The 16686-nt window shown below is 35.6% G+C and overlaps 1 protein-coding gene across 1 annotated transcript in view; it reads right to left on the bottom strand.

The window, feature by feature from the left end:
• Positions 1-403: 403 nt before the first annotated feature.
• CXADR (CXADR Ig-like cell adhesion molecule) overlaps positions 404-16686 on the bottom strand; it is a 19978-nt gene continuing 3695 nt past the window's right edge. Inside the window, exons 2-8 of the mRNA XM_031555750.1 lie at positions 14882-15048; positions 14038-14242; positions 13543-13701; positions 11759-11881; positions 11332-11470; positions 10796-10982; positions 404-500 (exon numbers count right to left, since the gene is read on the bottom strand). Coding sequence (XP_031411610.1) covers positions 459-500; positions 10796-10982; positions 11332-11470; positions 11759-11881; positions 13543-13701; positions 14038-14242; positions 14882-15048 — 1022 coding nt within the window. The 3' untranslated portion in view covers positions 404-458. The remainder of the gene's footprint in view (positions 501-10795; positions 10983-11331; positions 11471-11758; positions 11882-13542; positions 13702-14037; positions 14243-14881; positions 15049-16686) is intronic.

Genomic DNA, 16686 nt, shown 5'->3' with positions numbered 1-16686 from the left:
TACAAGTCTTTGTTAGTATCACTACAGCTGATTGATGATGAACTGACTGAATTGATGATGCACTTCCTATCGTATCAGCAGGACAGAAGGCTAGGGATTACTACTCAAAGTTTAAAATCTCTTTCAGTGCCTCGCTGCTTAAGGCTGTATTTTTGCTACCTGGATTGATTTTGTGAACTCGACAAGTTTTTGAATCGACGTGGAGGTGAGGCAGAGTGGAGTGATTGTACATGCTTTTCAAAACAGAACGAGCATGAAAAATGTCTGTAAACTTGGCATTAAAAATATTCTTGAACGTATTTGGTACTTACAAAACTGAATACAGCTTACTTTACAGTCCTGGATCTAAAGTGAGATAAAGTAAAAAATAATAATAATAAAAAACCAGCACTTCATTATGAACTTCAGTTTCACCATACTTGAAATTCATGCAAAAAATGATGCGTGTTTCTTCATGTTTATACCACTGTTATGTCACCAATCTTGTGTGCGATGTCAGACTATAAGAAAAAAAGAATATCATTAATCTAAATTAAAAATGGGGCAGGCAGTTTAATATACAGCAATTAAATGCATGATTCAGATAATGATCCAAACGATGGCCTTTCAGGTAAGAATTTATACCACTGTTTTATGTAAAGCAAGTGCAGTGGATTAGCAAGCTAACAGTATTTATTAGCTAACTTGAAAAGAAATGACTGAGTTTGCCAAGAACACACTTCAAGTCCACTCAAGTCAACAGCGTCAGCAACAACTAATAGGATCACTCTTCATCTGGCTAATAATGCAATTTTAATTCATCACAAATTTTCTAGCATTTTCAACTAAGTTATTTGAAAATTCTCATGAATTTCCCAGCACAGACCCACTACAGTCATTTTTTAAAGTTTCTGAGTAAGTCTGCTTGAATGACTGTTTCTTCAGTTTCATCCCAGTAACTTGAATCATCAAAGAATCACACACTTTTGTTTACTGCTAAACATTCTTTTTTTTTCCCCCAAAGTATCCAGTGATGCATCTGTACTCAATAAAAAATACTTAACAGTCAACAACATTCATTTTCAAGACATGATACACAAACCAGCTCTTCTTAATTAATAATCCACAAACGTGTATACATCTGCTGCATTTACTAGAAAGATCTCATTTTCTTACTCCACCATTTCAACCTATTAAGACTTTTTGTATTACCATCCCAGTCCTCGCAGATGTTTAAAACATGCCTCAACTCCACCACTGTTTCTCTGTCAAATCTGTAACTATAAAGCTGACTCAAGCTATCTTTGTAACATCTCATGCTCTTCCTCACAAACTGTCACATTTCAATTTAAATTACACTTTGAGTAAAACCTTCCAGGTGCATGCGATAATAAAAATGAGTACCTTCAAAAACCTTGCTTGGAAGCATAATTCAAAGCAGTGTTCTACCATCTTACTCTGGTTGCTGTTTATAAATTGTTTTCAATTTTTTTTTAAATGAGTAACTACATGTGAAAATGTGAGAAAGTAAATTTTCAGCATCATTTATCTACCATGCTCTCCATGGGGAAGATACTGGCAATGTTACTTTTTTTCTCTTGAACTTATATTCCAGTCCAACTTAATGCATCTATCTGTCCTCAACTCTTCTATTGCGGGAACAAGAACACCGCCATCAGCCCAAAATTGTATTTGATGGGGCTTACTAACGATGGCTCTCCGTCAAGTCTGTCCTGCTCACTCCCTTCCACAAATGAATCTAAAGACAATTAACACTGCCTGCGTGTGAAAACAGAAGTCCGTTATGTGGCACACACAAACCAGCTTAGAGAGAATGATAGTTTTTGATTGCCCATTTGTTTAGAAGAAGTGGAAGGTAAAAATCAAACGCTTGGGAGAGCTGGAAGGGCAACATCAAACAAATACAACCTAATCCATTTTCCCTTCTGTACCATCCTGATACTTTCAGTCTTCATTTTCTACTCCTCCTCATCTAAGTAAATCTTTATTTAAAAAAGAAAAAAAGAAAAATGCAGACTGGCAAATGAAGCCTTGCATGCAGCTAGGACTTATTCATGTAGCTGTGATAAAGCAACAGCAGGAAAGAAAATCTCAGTCTGGCAGTTTAAGTGTGTATGGCTAGTCTTGTAGTAAGCAAGTAAGCAAAGTAAGCAATGTGATGGGCAAATCTAGTTCTAAAGTCTCTAGCAGTCCACAGAATTATCTCCATTCTCTGGGGGGCCTGTGCAGCCGGATCTAGTAGCTGGCAACTCTGCCCCTGGCAGACAGGTTGGAACTAGATGATCTTTAAGATCCTTTCCAACCCAAGCCATTTTGTGATTCTAAGATGTGAAAACTGATAAAAATAAGGAGATGTTCCCAGTGTTCAAAAAATAAGAAAAACAAATCACGTGGCAAAGAGATGACGTAACCAGGAATTCAACTCTAATCCTTTACTTCCATGCCTTGGAACTATTTTGTTATTGTCACTGCTGCAGGTGAGTGCACTTCTGTTGGCCACCTCACGCATTAAAGATGTCCTACAACTCCTTGCATTTTCAGCAATTTCCCCTCAGAAACAAACCATAAAGCCAGCAGCAAGTTAGCTTGCTAATATGGTTGTCACAGACACAAAATGTTGTCAGAATAAAATTCACATGTGTAATGTAATGACCCAATTTTCGCTGTCAGTTAATAGCCTCTCAGAGTGCTGATTAAAATCCTAGCTTGCCCAGGTATAACCGAGGGCAGGAAAATTATGCTAATTTGAGGAAAATAGGGCTGCTCAGCACAAAGGCTTTAACACTGCTTTCAGATCTTTCATCTAGGAATAAAGTATTTCTGAAGGTTGTCTGAAGTTCAGCCCTGCCTACCCAAATCATCCAGTATTAAAAAAAAATCATACTGGTATATCTTATTTAAATAATACCACTAATCTTCAAACAGCAACAATTTCAATTTTAAGAAGATGTAATTAATGCTTAACTTCAATATCTTCCAATTAGGCAAGCCTAGCATGATCAGAACCGTACATTATTTTTTACAAAAGTCGCACTTTTCATTGTCTTGCCTCTGAAAGAAAGCCAACTGCTATAATTAAAGAGGTCTGAGAAACTTTTTTTTCCCCTGAAAGGCCTGCAAATGAAGAAACAATGCTGTTGACCTTAACTTCAGCCTTAGCAAAACAGGTATTTCAAGGATCATCACTAAGCTCTGGTCCACAGTAGACAATCAGGCTTCAGTGATTTTTTTTTTTTAAAGTATAAGGAATGTAGCAAATTTGTACTTACAGCTTAGCAATAGGCTTTGTAAAGATAACAGAAGAAGTATTTTGCATCAAAACTGTTAATATCTGTCAAATCCTATACTCATATCTCAGCTACGCATTTCCTTTAATGATACCTGTACAGTTTACAGCTTTTTGTCACAGCTTATACAGAGAAATAAAGTTTCTTAATTGATGCAGATTGCAACAGTCACTTTCTTAATCTATATTCCTGAACAAACAATTAGAAAATAACTGTTTAAGAAATTTACTGTGTTCTCTTTTGACAGAACATAGCATTCCTTAGCCGTAAGTAGAACTGTGCAGTGTCTTTTAGCACCAGCAAAAGAAGGATTAAAGGCTGCCAACAGGTCAGCCACCAGAGGGCAATCGGTATTCTCAAACAGAAAATGGATTACTTTGATCCAAAGTGCTCATACTTAGCCACAGTTTTTTTTGAAGTCAGCTGGAGCAAGCATGGGAGAACAGAGCATTTTTCAAGTTCTGTACTTCAAACATGGCGGGTTTTCTGTCTTATATAGGAATAACAAGGTAATTAAATTCAAATAAGTTACATAAAGAAGTGACCTTCACCGAAACTCAAATCTGTAGCAAGAGAAAGGCATTGCAATTCTTAAGCAATTTCACGTTAGATTATAGAATACAGGGACGAAATTAGGGCCAAACCGTCCACTTCAAGCTACTGGCACACAAGAAAAATCCCAGAGTACTCAAAGGCCACAAGAAACAGGTTAGACTACATTAAGTAACTGCAAGCTTTATTTTGTATTTCACAGCTCTTCCAAGCTTACATGAATTGTTTCTACTCTTGGAAGGATTGGAAGTGACATAAAAGGACATTCTATTTATTGGGCTAAAAAGTACAGTGCTGGCAGCGAAAACATAAGCTTTTTGACAAGTTCTACAAAACACCAGCTGTGCCCCAGAGTTGTCATCTCATTCAGAAGTTGCAAGCCATTCAGTAGTTTTCATGCATTACCTCCAGCTGCTTTTACTTCTGGTTTAAGGGTAACAGTTTCCCTCCTACCTGACCTTTTCTACAGGTAAGAAGAAATCTGAAGTAAATTTTTTTATCTTAATCTCCTATGGATAAGATCAAGTGTTTTGACTTCAGCAAGTAGTTTCTTATAAACGTTGTCCATTCATGTGACTAGCAAGATGCTGCAAGTTGCTGCTGACAGCTGCAGAGACCTTGAACACTGAGAAAGGATGCTCTGCTGCACACTTCTGTGCAATTAAAGTATTATCAAGGAATATGAAATAAGGAGATCAAAAAGTACTCCTGGAAAGAAGTCTGTTACCCCTCAGCTACTTAGCTCAACTTTTACCCTGCCTGCCTGCCGCTTACAGAACCAAAGCTTCCAGCCCTGAGAAATGGGACAACTGTCACTGCATCACACAGCTTTCTGAGCTTCCCAGTGGACATACTGCCTCAAGAGGTTTTTCCCTGAAGAAAAAATTAGATTACTGAAGGTAAAATGATGTGCTTTCAGATGTTAACATCTATTCTAATATTGCTGTTTTAAAATTGTTACATAATCAAATTGCATAACCAACTTACTCAACTTCTTTGCAACGCTATCCCTTCCCTCCCACCACCCACTCACCCTAACCCGATATCAAGATCTCTGCTAAAAAAAACTGCCTTTTTTTCTAAATAATATGGCAGAAGTGTCCTTCATCCACACAATTGTACCAACACAATTGAACACAAGCAAAAAAAAAGTTCAAGGACTGTACTTATCCACAAAACAAAAAAACACTACCCAAAATACAGCTATCAGTTGCTACTATCTAATTGTTAACTTTCTTACTCAAAGTTCCCTGGCCAACAGGGACAACTAGACAACTGAGAATTTAAGTATTCTAAGCAGCAGTATGTGAAGGTGGCACTGACTTACAGCAATATAAACTCATTACAGAATCCCTGTTTTCAAAACTTCCCCCTCCCCAGAACTGAGTACCTGGGTATAGTCATTCATCAACTGAATTATGAATTTAAAAGATCTTGAGCCCTGGAAAGATAGACAATATTCACAGCTTCTCCCATTCATCCAATTCACTTTTGCTCCTTGATTAGCTATTTTCTTCAGAAGCAGTTCTGTTCTTTTGATTTTATGGATAAGAATTGTCATAGACAAAAAAGCAAGACTAAGTAGCTTGCATTAACTGTTTTCCAAAGTGATCTAGTAATTTCTTACCTACCAATGTAACTACAGAGCCCCTCCAGCTGCAAAGAAGTTTGAAATAGTAAGCTCACAGCAAGTCCAAGCTTAGTGAAGAAACAAGACAGACCTTGTAAGAAACATTACCCAAAGCATTGCCTGATTACATATGTGAGGACCACAAAAATTTTATGAAACTACCTAATGAGTGTCTTCTCTTCTGTTACAAGACTATTAAGACAGGGCTAACTGTTTTGCTAGAATTCCCACATCCAGCTGCTTCCCTGATTCACAATTATCTGTTTCTAAATAAAAGCACTGGAACAGCTGGCGCACTGAAGTTTATTTGACAGAAAACTGCCAACTTGGGAAAGGATCGAAGCCTTCAAGTTAACAAGTTAAAAAGGTAGAGAAAGTTCTACAAAGAGCAACAACATAAATCTTCATTTTTATCAGGTTTTCTTTTGTATTTAAGCAAATACCTTAATTTGAAATAAGAAAAAAAAGGCTACTACTCTTAGTAGTACTCTTGCTATTTAACAACTTCTGTTTGTGTACACATTAAATAGATTTAAGACATACACGAGGAAATGACAAGCACCTGGCAGAGCACAGGTATGCATTATCATACGAAAATATGCATACATTAAATCTAATTTAGGCCTCCAGTGGCAGAACATGATAATAAAACAAACACTGTCCTTCCCAGGCTTTCTTTCCTGAGACCAAGTGGAAGTGACCAAGGTGACACTAGAGAAATTGCATTTGTCATAGGTAAAATGATAAGTAATCAGTTGGTTTGCAAGGCTAAGAGGTAGAGAATATTCCAGGCCAACTTCACTTAAACTTTTTTTTTAATAAAATTTGGTTGACAGCATAAAAACAAGTATTTTATCCAAACATTAAGTGTTTGAATTTTATAAGAATTTATTAGACTCAGAAATACTTAGCTATAGCTAAAGTAACAGAGGACAAAAATTAAGATCCTTCCCAGTTTATTGTTTCAGAAGTTGTTTAAACTGATCACTGTACTAGTGTACCTACAGTAAGAACTCTCGTATTAACTGTAGGTTTAAAAATACTTATAAACAGTTTTATTTTCCTTTATTTTGAAATTAATGGGGAAAAAGAAGCAATAAACGATTACTGCCAGTGCGGTATACACAGCCATATTTATTAGTTCACTTCTAATTACAGAAAGAAAGCTGAAGGCATACATAACTGCTGCTTTAGAATAAAGACAGACTACTGTTTTCTCCAACAGTTTTATTTCAAAAAGTACACAAGTCTGTCATGGAACTACAGCATTTTAAAATTCTGGATTTTTTTTTTTTTCTTTTTTTTTTTTACAGATTCACTCACAGTACTTGCATTGTATAATATACCATTCCCTAAAAATGTGAATATAAAACCTCATACTGAAATTCATATCAATATTCAAGTTCATGCTTTGTGCACGAGAAGTATAAAGCAATGTTGCAACATGTTGTATTCCGAGAAATGTTATTGCTCCAATTTCATTTGAGCTGTGTCGCACACCAGAGGACCAACACCCAAAGGGCCCCAGAAAGCACCTATCAAGTGTATAAAACAAGGTTCAAGTGATACAAATAGTATTGTGTCTTTAGACTACCACAGCGATCTAAAGTGATCTGGAATATACACAGTTAAGAGCAAACCCAAAAGGCTATCCTGGAAAACAGTAATATACAATATTCATTATTACAGAGACAGCTTGCAATTAACAAGTCTTATTTGTACTATTAAGCAGGAAGCATACATCTAATACAAACGTGACTATTAGAGTAGATAAAGATGTATGCACTGTACATTTGCTCCAAAAGTCATCTTTTACCCCTCCAACAAGGCATTTCTGTGCACTACATAGTTAAAAAGAAAAGTATTCTTATTTAGGTAAGGAAGGTTCACGCGATTATCTTTAAATATCCATTTTAGAAGTTTATGAAAAGGCTTGTAGTGTATGGACAAACGTTACGTAACCTCTACAGTACTACAAGTCTAACACTATTCACACCAAGCTAAAATTCAATGGTTTCTTCTACACTGTCATCCTTAACAAGCAAGTTCACAGTCACGGCATTATCTAGTAATTTCTTGAGCTCATTCAGACTATTTACATAATGATATCAAGCCTCCCTCCTCTATTTCTCTATTTATTTTTTTTTCCTCTTTTTAAATAACATGAGACAATAAAAATGCCACCTTCTAACTGGTATATCAGCTGCCATTACTTCCCACAGAAGTTCTGTTAGCAGGTTTATCTGTATCATCGGACACCTCGTGATTTCTCACTTCATGTCCTACACAGCTAAAAATTACTGCTAAACTACAGTAGCTGCTTTTGAGAATTATAATGCAGTGTTTAATTATAATTATGAATCTACTCACTGAAGAAATCATTTATAATAGTGCTATTATGTTGCTGTAGTGTTTTATTCATTCAAAAAGGCATGATGAGAGCAACTTGAGGGAAAGTTTACCCCAAGTCAGAAGTTCTTTATTTCAGATACGGACTATGTCAGATTCCATTCTTTTTATTTTCCATGCCATTACATAAATAGACAGACACTGTCAAGGCTACTAAGCCTAACAGCTAGGCTCTTAGGGCATATCATGCTGTCCTTCCATTCTGTCAATTTGTTGTTTTGTGCAATCTGACAGAGCATTAAAGTATGTGTAAACTCCAATCTGTATGTTTGAGTGAGATAACTATTCTTGAGTGTCCCAGGGCTTACCTGATGGAAAGCATGGATTCACAGGGGGAAAAAAAAAAAAAAAAGACAAAAAAGCCACACCTAATCTCACATATGTCCATAGATGGCTAAGAATTAAGTTCAGTAGGTTTGCTGCCTGGTTGCTTAGGTCTCTAGCTATTTCTCAGTCTGTGATTCAGTTCTAGTTTTGTTCTCCACTTTTATTTATGATCCAAATAACCCACACTTTTATTTAGGAAAGGCCTTAGTTTCAAGGTAAACAATCAGTTTATGAGTAAAATATCCTAAAGTCTCTTCTATCATAGTAATTGGATGCAAGAAGATGTCTCCTCATCTATTGTTCTTCACAAGCATGTGTTTGGCACAGTTTCTAAACCTATTATTCACCACACAAGTGAGAGTCAATCATCTAATTAGTACAACTGAACAGTTTTCAGGAATATAAACACTTAAATTGTAATTATCAACTGAAGGAGTAACTCACATTTTGAAATACAGAACAATACAGAGAGCCACTGAAATCACATCCAAAAAACAGGCAAGAAGAGGTATAAATAGTACATAAGAATCAAGAAATCAGATCACAGTGTCATGTTTTAAAAATTGTACCATCATCTAAGCACCTGTCCAAACAGTAAATTTAGGCACCAGAAATTTCATAAAAACTGAAGATACAATCAGGCAAAGTTTATTGAAAAGGCACACATGAAAGATAAAAAGTCTGATCTCTAACAGTATAAGTTTACAATCTAAAAAAGTTCCAAATGTGTAAAATTGTTAAATCTAGAACACTTAGTAGCCATTCAAGTATCTAAATTCAGTATGAAGGGTATGTTTTCTACATTAACAGAGCCAACCAAAAATTGTGCATCTGACTACGCAAAAGACAATTATTTAATAGAAAGTCAAATAAGTTACCATAGATCTAATTAACCAGCTACAAGAAAGCAGAACACTAAGCCTAGAAGTTTGAGGAATTCTTATCTCACATTGCTGCTACATACAAACACTCCTAATACCTTTCAACAGGCTCTTCAAATATTTTCTTCATCAACCTCTGTGCCACATACTATATTCATTTAGAGTTTTCCAAAATAATGGGCAGTTTAACATCTTTACCTAGAATAAGCTGAAGGGATTCCTCCCTACACTCCCAAGCACAAGATGAGAAAGAGGAAGTTAAAAAAAAAAAAAACACAAAGATTCAAACAGCATTTAACTTTAAATCTAGCTGTTACAGATATATAGTATCACTCATCAGAAGCTATCAAACATTTTTAAGTAGGTGTGCAAATAAGATCAGGAATTATTCTATTTCTCCTGTAATGTTTTAAGTTTGCAAAAATGGGATGGTCTTTTTTTTTTTTTTTTAAATGAACTCTTCAAATATCATGTTCCTATCAACAATTCTGGGTAACTATGTCCTCTTAGATTCCGATTGTATGAAGCTCTTGCTGATGAGATTCTAAACACCTATTAAGAATATTTAGGGTTGTTGAACAGACAAGAAGTGAGGAAGTGAATTCCTTGCAAATTCACATAAAAATGCAGTCTCTTTAGACTATCTATTGCTCACCTGAACCTGGAAAAGATTTTTCTGAAGTGATGTTAGAGCAAGAGCAACTATCAAATGCCAGTTACTTAATAGCCTTTAATAAAGCCCCATGAAACTTCTAGGTTGGTTTAGAAAAAGAACACTGCCTTAGAATCTAAGCAGGCTTTGGAAAACGTGAGATGCAGCTAACTTAAGACCTGCAGAGGTGCATGTTCACTCTGACAACGTAACAGTCGAGCTATAGATTTGAGAACTTAGATACCACTAGTAACAAACTGATAAAACTTGTTACATAGGATAAATTAATTATCTGACACTACTAGAACTAGTTATTGCAGTAAAATTCTGGATTACAAGGAGCTTGCAAAATCTCCTTTCACATTTCTACTCACTGTGATTTTAAACTCATAAGAGATTCATTAAATTAACTGAACCAACCAAATGACTAGCAGTCCCTGAGATACTACCTCAGGAAACACTCCAGACAAACATTACCAACTTAAAGAACTGCATAAATCCTCTGAGTTTGAGCAGAATTCAAATTCATTCTCAATATTTCAGCCCCACTGCAAGTTCATCAAACAAAAATGGCCAAATTAAAATAGTTCTGTTATTCCAAGATTGAGAATAAAGCTTCAAGAACTCTGAGGAACTTCACGGTCTACATATGAAATGCTTTTCTTACTTCTCAGTTGTGTTGCTCTTTCAGATTCTGAAAACTGCACATCAGCTAATAGTGTCTCTTCAGTAAGCCACCAGAGATCCAAACACCTTCAGTACCTGATATTTAGGAACTTTCACACTTTCAGTAGTTCAACTGTTACACACTAATAAGTTTAAAATTAAAAATGAGAATTGGTGGCTTTTCAAGCTAACGTTCATTTTCTTCAAGGAAAATTGCATGCCATTGTTTAAATGAGGGTTGGAATACTGTAGTTCTCTCTAATACTTACAACAAACACTTAAAAAAAAACCCAGGACTTAAATTAAAATTTCATACTATGGACCCATCTTTGCTTTGTGCTGGAATCATCACAGGGACAGCTCCCATTCTACTTAAATTAGGTGCAGCTACCTTTGAAGATGCAATGGTTTGGTTTTGACCAGAAGCACGTTCAAAGTCTTCACTTGGAACCTGGCTATATGGAGTTTTGGAGTATCCTTCCATATTTGAGGGAGACATTGAACCCAAAGAAGAACGATTGCTGCCTATGTAGCTGCGTGCTGTTGAACTGCGACTTTTTGGAGGCAGAACATCTTCTCTGAAAGAAAAGAGAGAACAGTTGCACAACAAGAGTTCAGTCACTATTACTACTATGCAGCAGCTTACATAATAACGTTTCCATTTGTTTCTTTCCATTCTGACTCAGTAGACAAAAAGGTTGTTTGTTAAAAAAATAAAAGGAAGTTTTCATTGTCTTTAAGATCTTTACTGAAAGTAGATAGACTTGACTACCTACACCATATTCAAAACGAGTTCTCAGATAAATTGCTAGTGTTATAATAAATTTACCAGGTTGAAACAGAAATCCCAACTACTAGTTATCTTCCTTGCAGAAATACATTAGAAGCTAATTTTCAAGCAGCACCTCAAGCTAGGCATGTCATTACCTGATTTCATGATGTACTTCTTTCTCATATTTCTTCTCTCTATGCTTCTTACAGCAACAGAAGACAAGAAAAGCCAATAAGGCAAGACCCAACAGAGTTCCCAGAATAGCTCCAGCAATTACACCAGCTGTATTTATAGCTAGAATAGATAAATTATAATAGCGTTTAAGCATCAAACTTAATATGTCACTGAAATAGAGATATCTTTCAATTCTGTGATTTAGAATGACAGGAGAACTGTATATTTCTACACACACACACACACACACACACACACACAATCAAATCTTTGGCAAAGTACAAATTTAAAGCAGCAACCCCCAGCTGCAAAACAGTGCTTGATGTTTTTAAATTTTTAAGAATACAGATAAACAAGATTATTCAAATACACAAAACGCTATGTGACTACTACACAGTGAACACTTACGAGGGGTGACATTCAGCTCAACAGAACATTCATCTGTGCCAACTCGGTTTGAAGCAACACAATTGTATGTACCAGAATAGTCTTTAGAGGCATTTTTCAAGAGAAGTTCCCCTGTATTTTTATCTATAAAGAATAAAAAGCAACGGTTTACCATTTACTAAAGTTTAATTTCCAATTCAGTGCAATAGATTAATCAAGCACATACATGAAATCTTAACTAAAAATACCGCATTGAAAACAATAAAACCAAAAGTTTACTACGCCACAGAATGCTACTATTTGTAAAAGCCTTTTACTTTAGTAGAAATTTATACCACAGACTTCAGTATTAAAACCTTCAAATTGCTCTGTCAATGAAAGAAAAGGATGCTTAAAATGACAAGTTCTCTCACTCTAATCTAGTGTTTTAAAATACAGTGGATTATCTGCATCCCAAAGGAATCTCCTTCTCTTCTGTATATAAAGTAATTCTATGCAGCCATCTCAGATGTCAACAGAACTCATGTTCAACACAAAAGGCTTATCCAGTGGGTGACCATCTAACTCTAGATAGGCTGACAGAGTGAAAACAGAAAAAGCTTCTTCCTAAGGCTTCCAAAGCAACTGGTAACTACCTTTGAGATTTTATATTTGAACTTCAAAGAGCTTAAACATTTAGACTGCTCATATGTTTGCCATTAGCACTTAAACCCAGCTGCCAGAAACTATGTCACAGTAACAAAGAATCACACAAAAACCTAGCTCTTTCAGCTGAAGTTAAGCAGCATCTAGGTTCTCGACAGCATATTCAGTGCTCAGGAACCTACAATCTCAAGCCCGAAGCAACAGTAGCTTTATGATGTTACACACCATTTTCGTATACTTCCTCAGTCTTGTTCAGCACTAAAACTGTCAATTTATTTATGAGACAAACTTGCAATGTGGATGAAGAGAAAACAATAGAAACTTAAGGTCTTGAGTGATACACAGAGACACTAGTAACTAACTACTTGTTGTCAAAACAACAAATAGGATTTATCAAACAGCACTACCACAAGGCAAGCTCAAGAAGAACAGTACAAGGTTTTTCAGATGCATAATTACATAAAATATTCCAGAATAACTTCCAAAGTCAGAACTCACAAACTACCAATGAACTGAACTGATAAAATGAGTAAAATCAACTTTTCTAATAAACTTCAGCAATTAAGTTTTCACAAGAAAAAAAATCCAATGCCACCACAATAACTATTCTCAATTTATCACCCAACATTTTAAAGAAAATTCTTTCCTGAATGTTAACACATAAGAAGAGGGACAACCTTCTCTTTTCCTTTACTCATGGCAATTTTTCTTCTATAGATATGTATTCTCTCCCCTCCTTAACTAAGCAGTTCCATCACTTGATCAGGAATTGAAGCTCTCACTTCAATCTCTACTAAAATTCAAGTTTCATTTCTAGCTTTGAAAATGCAGTTCAAACCACTGATCTTGACTCTATTCTGACTCTTCAACCCATCCACGTGAACAGAAAAGCAGCCAAGAATCAGCAAGCAAGAGCAGTCAAAACATTTGCATGCAGAAATGAGCATGATCCTGCAAGCCTAATGGTAAAAATCTCTCTCAACTTGGAGTAGCTTGTTTAAATGTCAGTTTTACTATCCACTGAATGGATAGAAGTTACACTCCTCTAGAGTGCTCTATATTAAAAGCATGCATAATCTGCCAACAAGTCAAAATATGTCAAAAATATGAATACAATCTTTATTATTTATTATCCTGAAATACTTAAAGTTTGACAATACTTAGCACGGAAGTGGCAGGAAGTCCTTGTGTGCCAGTTACTACTCTTCTCCAGTCATAATACAAAAGTGGGGTTCCTTCTTGTGATGCACACTTCAATATAATGTCCTTTCCAATCTCCTGTGATCCTTCAATGGAGCATTTAGTGCTTGCTGGCTTTACTGATAAACAAAGTATTACTGAATTAATAAATCACAATCAAAATAGTTATGTTTTAGTTCATCAGCACATTTTACTATAGAAATTTTGTATAACAAAGGCTTAGTAAGAATGAAAAAAATTATATGAAATGCAAATCAAATGCAGAATTTTTTAAAATGCTCATCAACTCTACTATTTCTTTTGCCTGCCCCTGTCCTGAAGACTTAGTAATGGATGCATTATTGTAGATTCAGTATGACTTTGCCCTACATATATTTTCATTTTATGTATCAAATGAAGGATAGCATAAACACAAATATGCCACTGAAAATTCAAGAAAAAAAATACTTGCTTACCAAGTACATTCAGCTGTATTTTTTGGCTTTCAACTCCAGGAGCCTTCTTCACTTTGCACTGGTATGTGCCAGTATCTGTTGACTTTAAATTCAAGATATCCACTGAACCATCACCAGATTTGGGATCAGAACTAGTAAATTGCAACCGCCCAGTCAGAGCAGGATAATAATGATTATAAATCCTATCTCCAGAATACAGAATTATCTGTAAAAGAAGAAATATAGTCAGGAATCTACTTGGCATATAAACATTTAAAGAAAAACAAACAAACAAGCATGTTCAGATTTTTAGCAACTTCTCTTTCCTGTTTAAAATAATCCCAGGGCAATATATACCTTTTTTCTAAGTAATACCACACAAAATGCTCTAACAAATACTCCAACGCAATACCTGCTCAGGTGACAAGATGTCAGCACTGCCTTCTGTCTTAAAGAAAACTATTTACCTTAACTTCATTCTGTAAGATCTCTGCTAAAGAAGTTCTCAGACTTCAGAATAAATGAAAGAGTTAATAACTAACAAAGACATAATATATTTAAGACCAAATTCTCATGAATAACTACCTTCAATCAGGAAAAAAATGTAGGTGTACAAGAGCAGAGCTTTCTGTTCTCTGAATCATTTTTAATTTTAGAGTTGTTTACAGTTAATAGAGGATTAAGTACAAAATACTGTAACATCCTCACTATTTCAAAACTTCCACCTTGGTGCTTCAAAGTAGCTTCAGACCACACACGTGCCATCTTGAAGAGTGAAAGTCAAGAGTGTCACTACCGAAGTTCACATATTGAACTAGTCTAATAACTCAATCAGAGCTGCCAAAACTTAAAAGTTTTTACTTACTGTTTCTTCCTTCTTCTGAATATCTGCTGGTATCAAGACCCACTCAATATCTAGTGTGCCTACATCCTCTTCTGAGAGTACAAAAGTACACGGCAATGTAACTCTCTCTCCTTGAGCTTTTTCAAATGCTGATTCAGCTGAAGTTATAGACAGGCTTCTTGTAAGACCTATTAAAAAAATTATTTTTGTTTTAAAAGCATTTCACATGCAGTTTCCACAGTAAATTGCACATTAATATATCTTTCTAGAAAAATAATGCCTAAAACCAATCTCTGTATGTCTATAATGTATAGATTATTCAAATAGCGTTCTCAGACACTTATCTAAAACCATCTGCTCATTAAAAAAATAATCAGAATTACTTAATTCCTTTTTCAAATCTGTCATACACTTCTCCTGTATGGAAATTATATCACTGAAGAAATCACATTAAACTTTTATCACTACCCAAGAAATCCTGTGAAGTCGTTGAACACAATACAAAGTTTGTTACTGCTAGTTTGGAATCATATCCAACTGGCAGTTGCATCTTTCAGCTTTTGCATAATTCAAGTCCCATACAAAGCTAACTACATGAAAAGGCTGCTGCTGAAAATTTTGACATTATAGTTATTGAAAAAAGGAAAACACAGAAAATGTCTAATGATATTTTGAATGAATAAAGAAAACTATTGGTAAAATGAAACACTGACAAAGTCAACCAGGACTGACAAAATTACTGTGAATTTGGGACTGCTTTGTCTGGAAGGAACGGACAAATTAATCTCTTCAAAAAAATCTCTACAGCTCTTAAGAATGCTGGCATACAAAGCTATTTTCTACTTTGTTTATTTATTTTTCCCATTTAGTCAATATTAGAATTACAGGTAGAAGAAGCAAGCATTTTAGTTGAAGGAGATGTCAGAGCCAGCTGGATTTGAATCAAGCACTAGCACTAGGAGTTAGAGGCAGGTCAAACTAGCTGGAAATTCCCATCTGTAGAGCAGACACCCACCTGCTGCCAAGTAAGCGTGCAAAGATGGTTTAGATAGATTCAGTGTTAAGAGACTGCCAAGGTTCCTCTGATCCTTGAACTACTACAGTATTATAGCTACTACTGTTTGTTATTCCCTTTTTTGTTTTGTTTAAATCATTACTACCACCTACTCATACTGGCATCCATGCTACTAAAGACAACCTGATACAAGAGTGACTACAAAACTGGGGGCAAAAGAAAAGGAACTGGGGTTGCTGGCACTGTGAGTTAACAGCTGGCTGCAGGATTGGTAGTCTTCTACTACTACATAAGCAGTAAAGACTCAGAAAGGAAAGCAAGGACAGCGGTTTAGTGACAGGTGATGTAATACTAAAGCACTCACTGTTGACTCCGCTTGCAGCAGAAAAGTAGATGACTGAGGTCAGTTCAGTAAATGTATTAAAGATCTATGCAAAGCTAATGCACACAAATGATCAAATGATACTGTCACCAAACTGTCCTCGTCTTCTTCAGTTTCCGCTCCAATCAGAAATACTCAACTTCTGCTCATCCCCTAGTACATTCCTCAAAACATGAGTGGATCACCTGTGGCATCTTAGTGCTAGTACGACACTATCAGACTGTGAGAAAAATCTGTGTTTTGGGTTAAGGGGGATTAATAAAACTTCAGGCTTGTTTCAGGTTCTTTTAACACACCAGAAAGACCTCAAGTCAGTTATCCCAATTATTCAAAGGTGCTTAGAATTAATCTGATTTTTTTTTTTACTACAGCTAGCAAATCACTGTAAAGCCAAAGGTACTCAGAAGTATCAACAAATTCTAGAACCTA

The sequence above is a fragment of the Meleagris gallopavo genome, chromosome 1, assembly GCF_000146605.3.
Source record: "Meleagris gallopavo isolate NT-WF06-2002-E0010 breed Aviagen turkey brand Nicholas breeding stock chromosome 1, Turkey_5.1, whole genome shotgun sequence".
NCBI lineage: Eukaryota > Metazoa > Chordata > Aves > Galliformes > Phasianidae > Meleagris > Meleagris gallopavo.
Note: the sequence above shows the minus strand (reverse complement) of the source record. Positions and strands in the feature narration are given on the sequence as shown.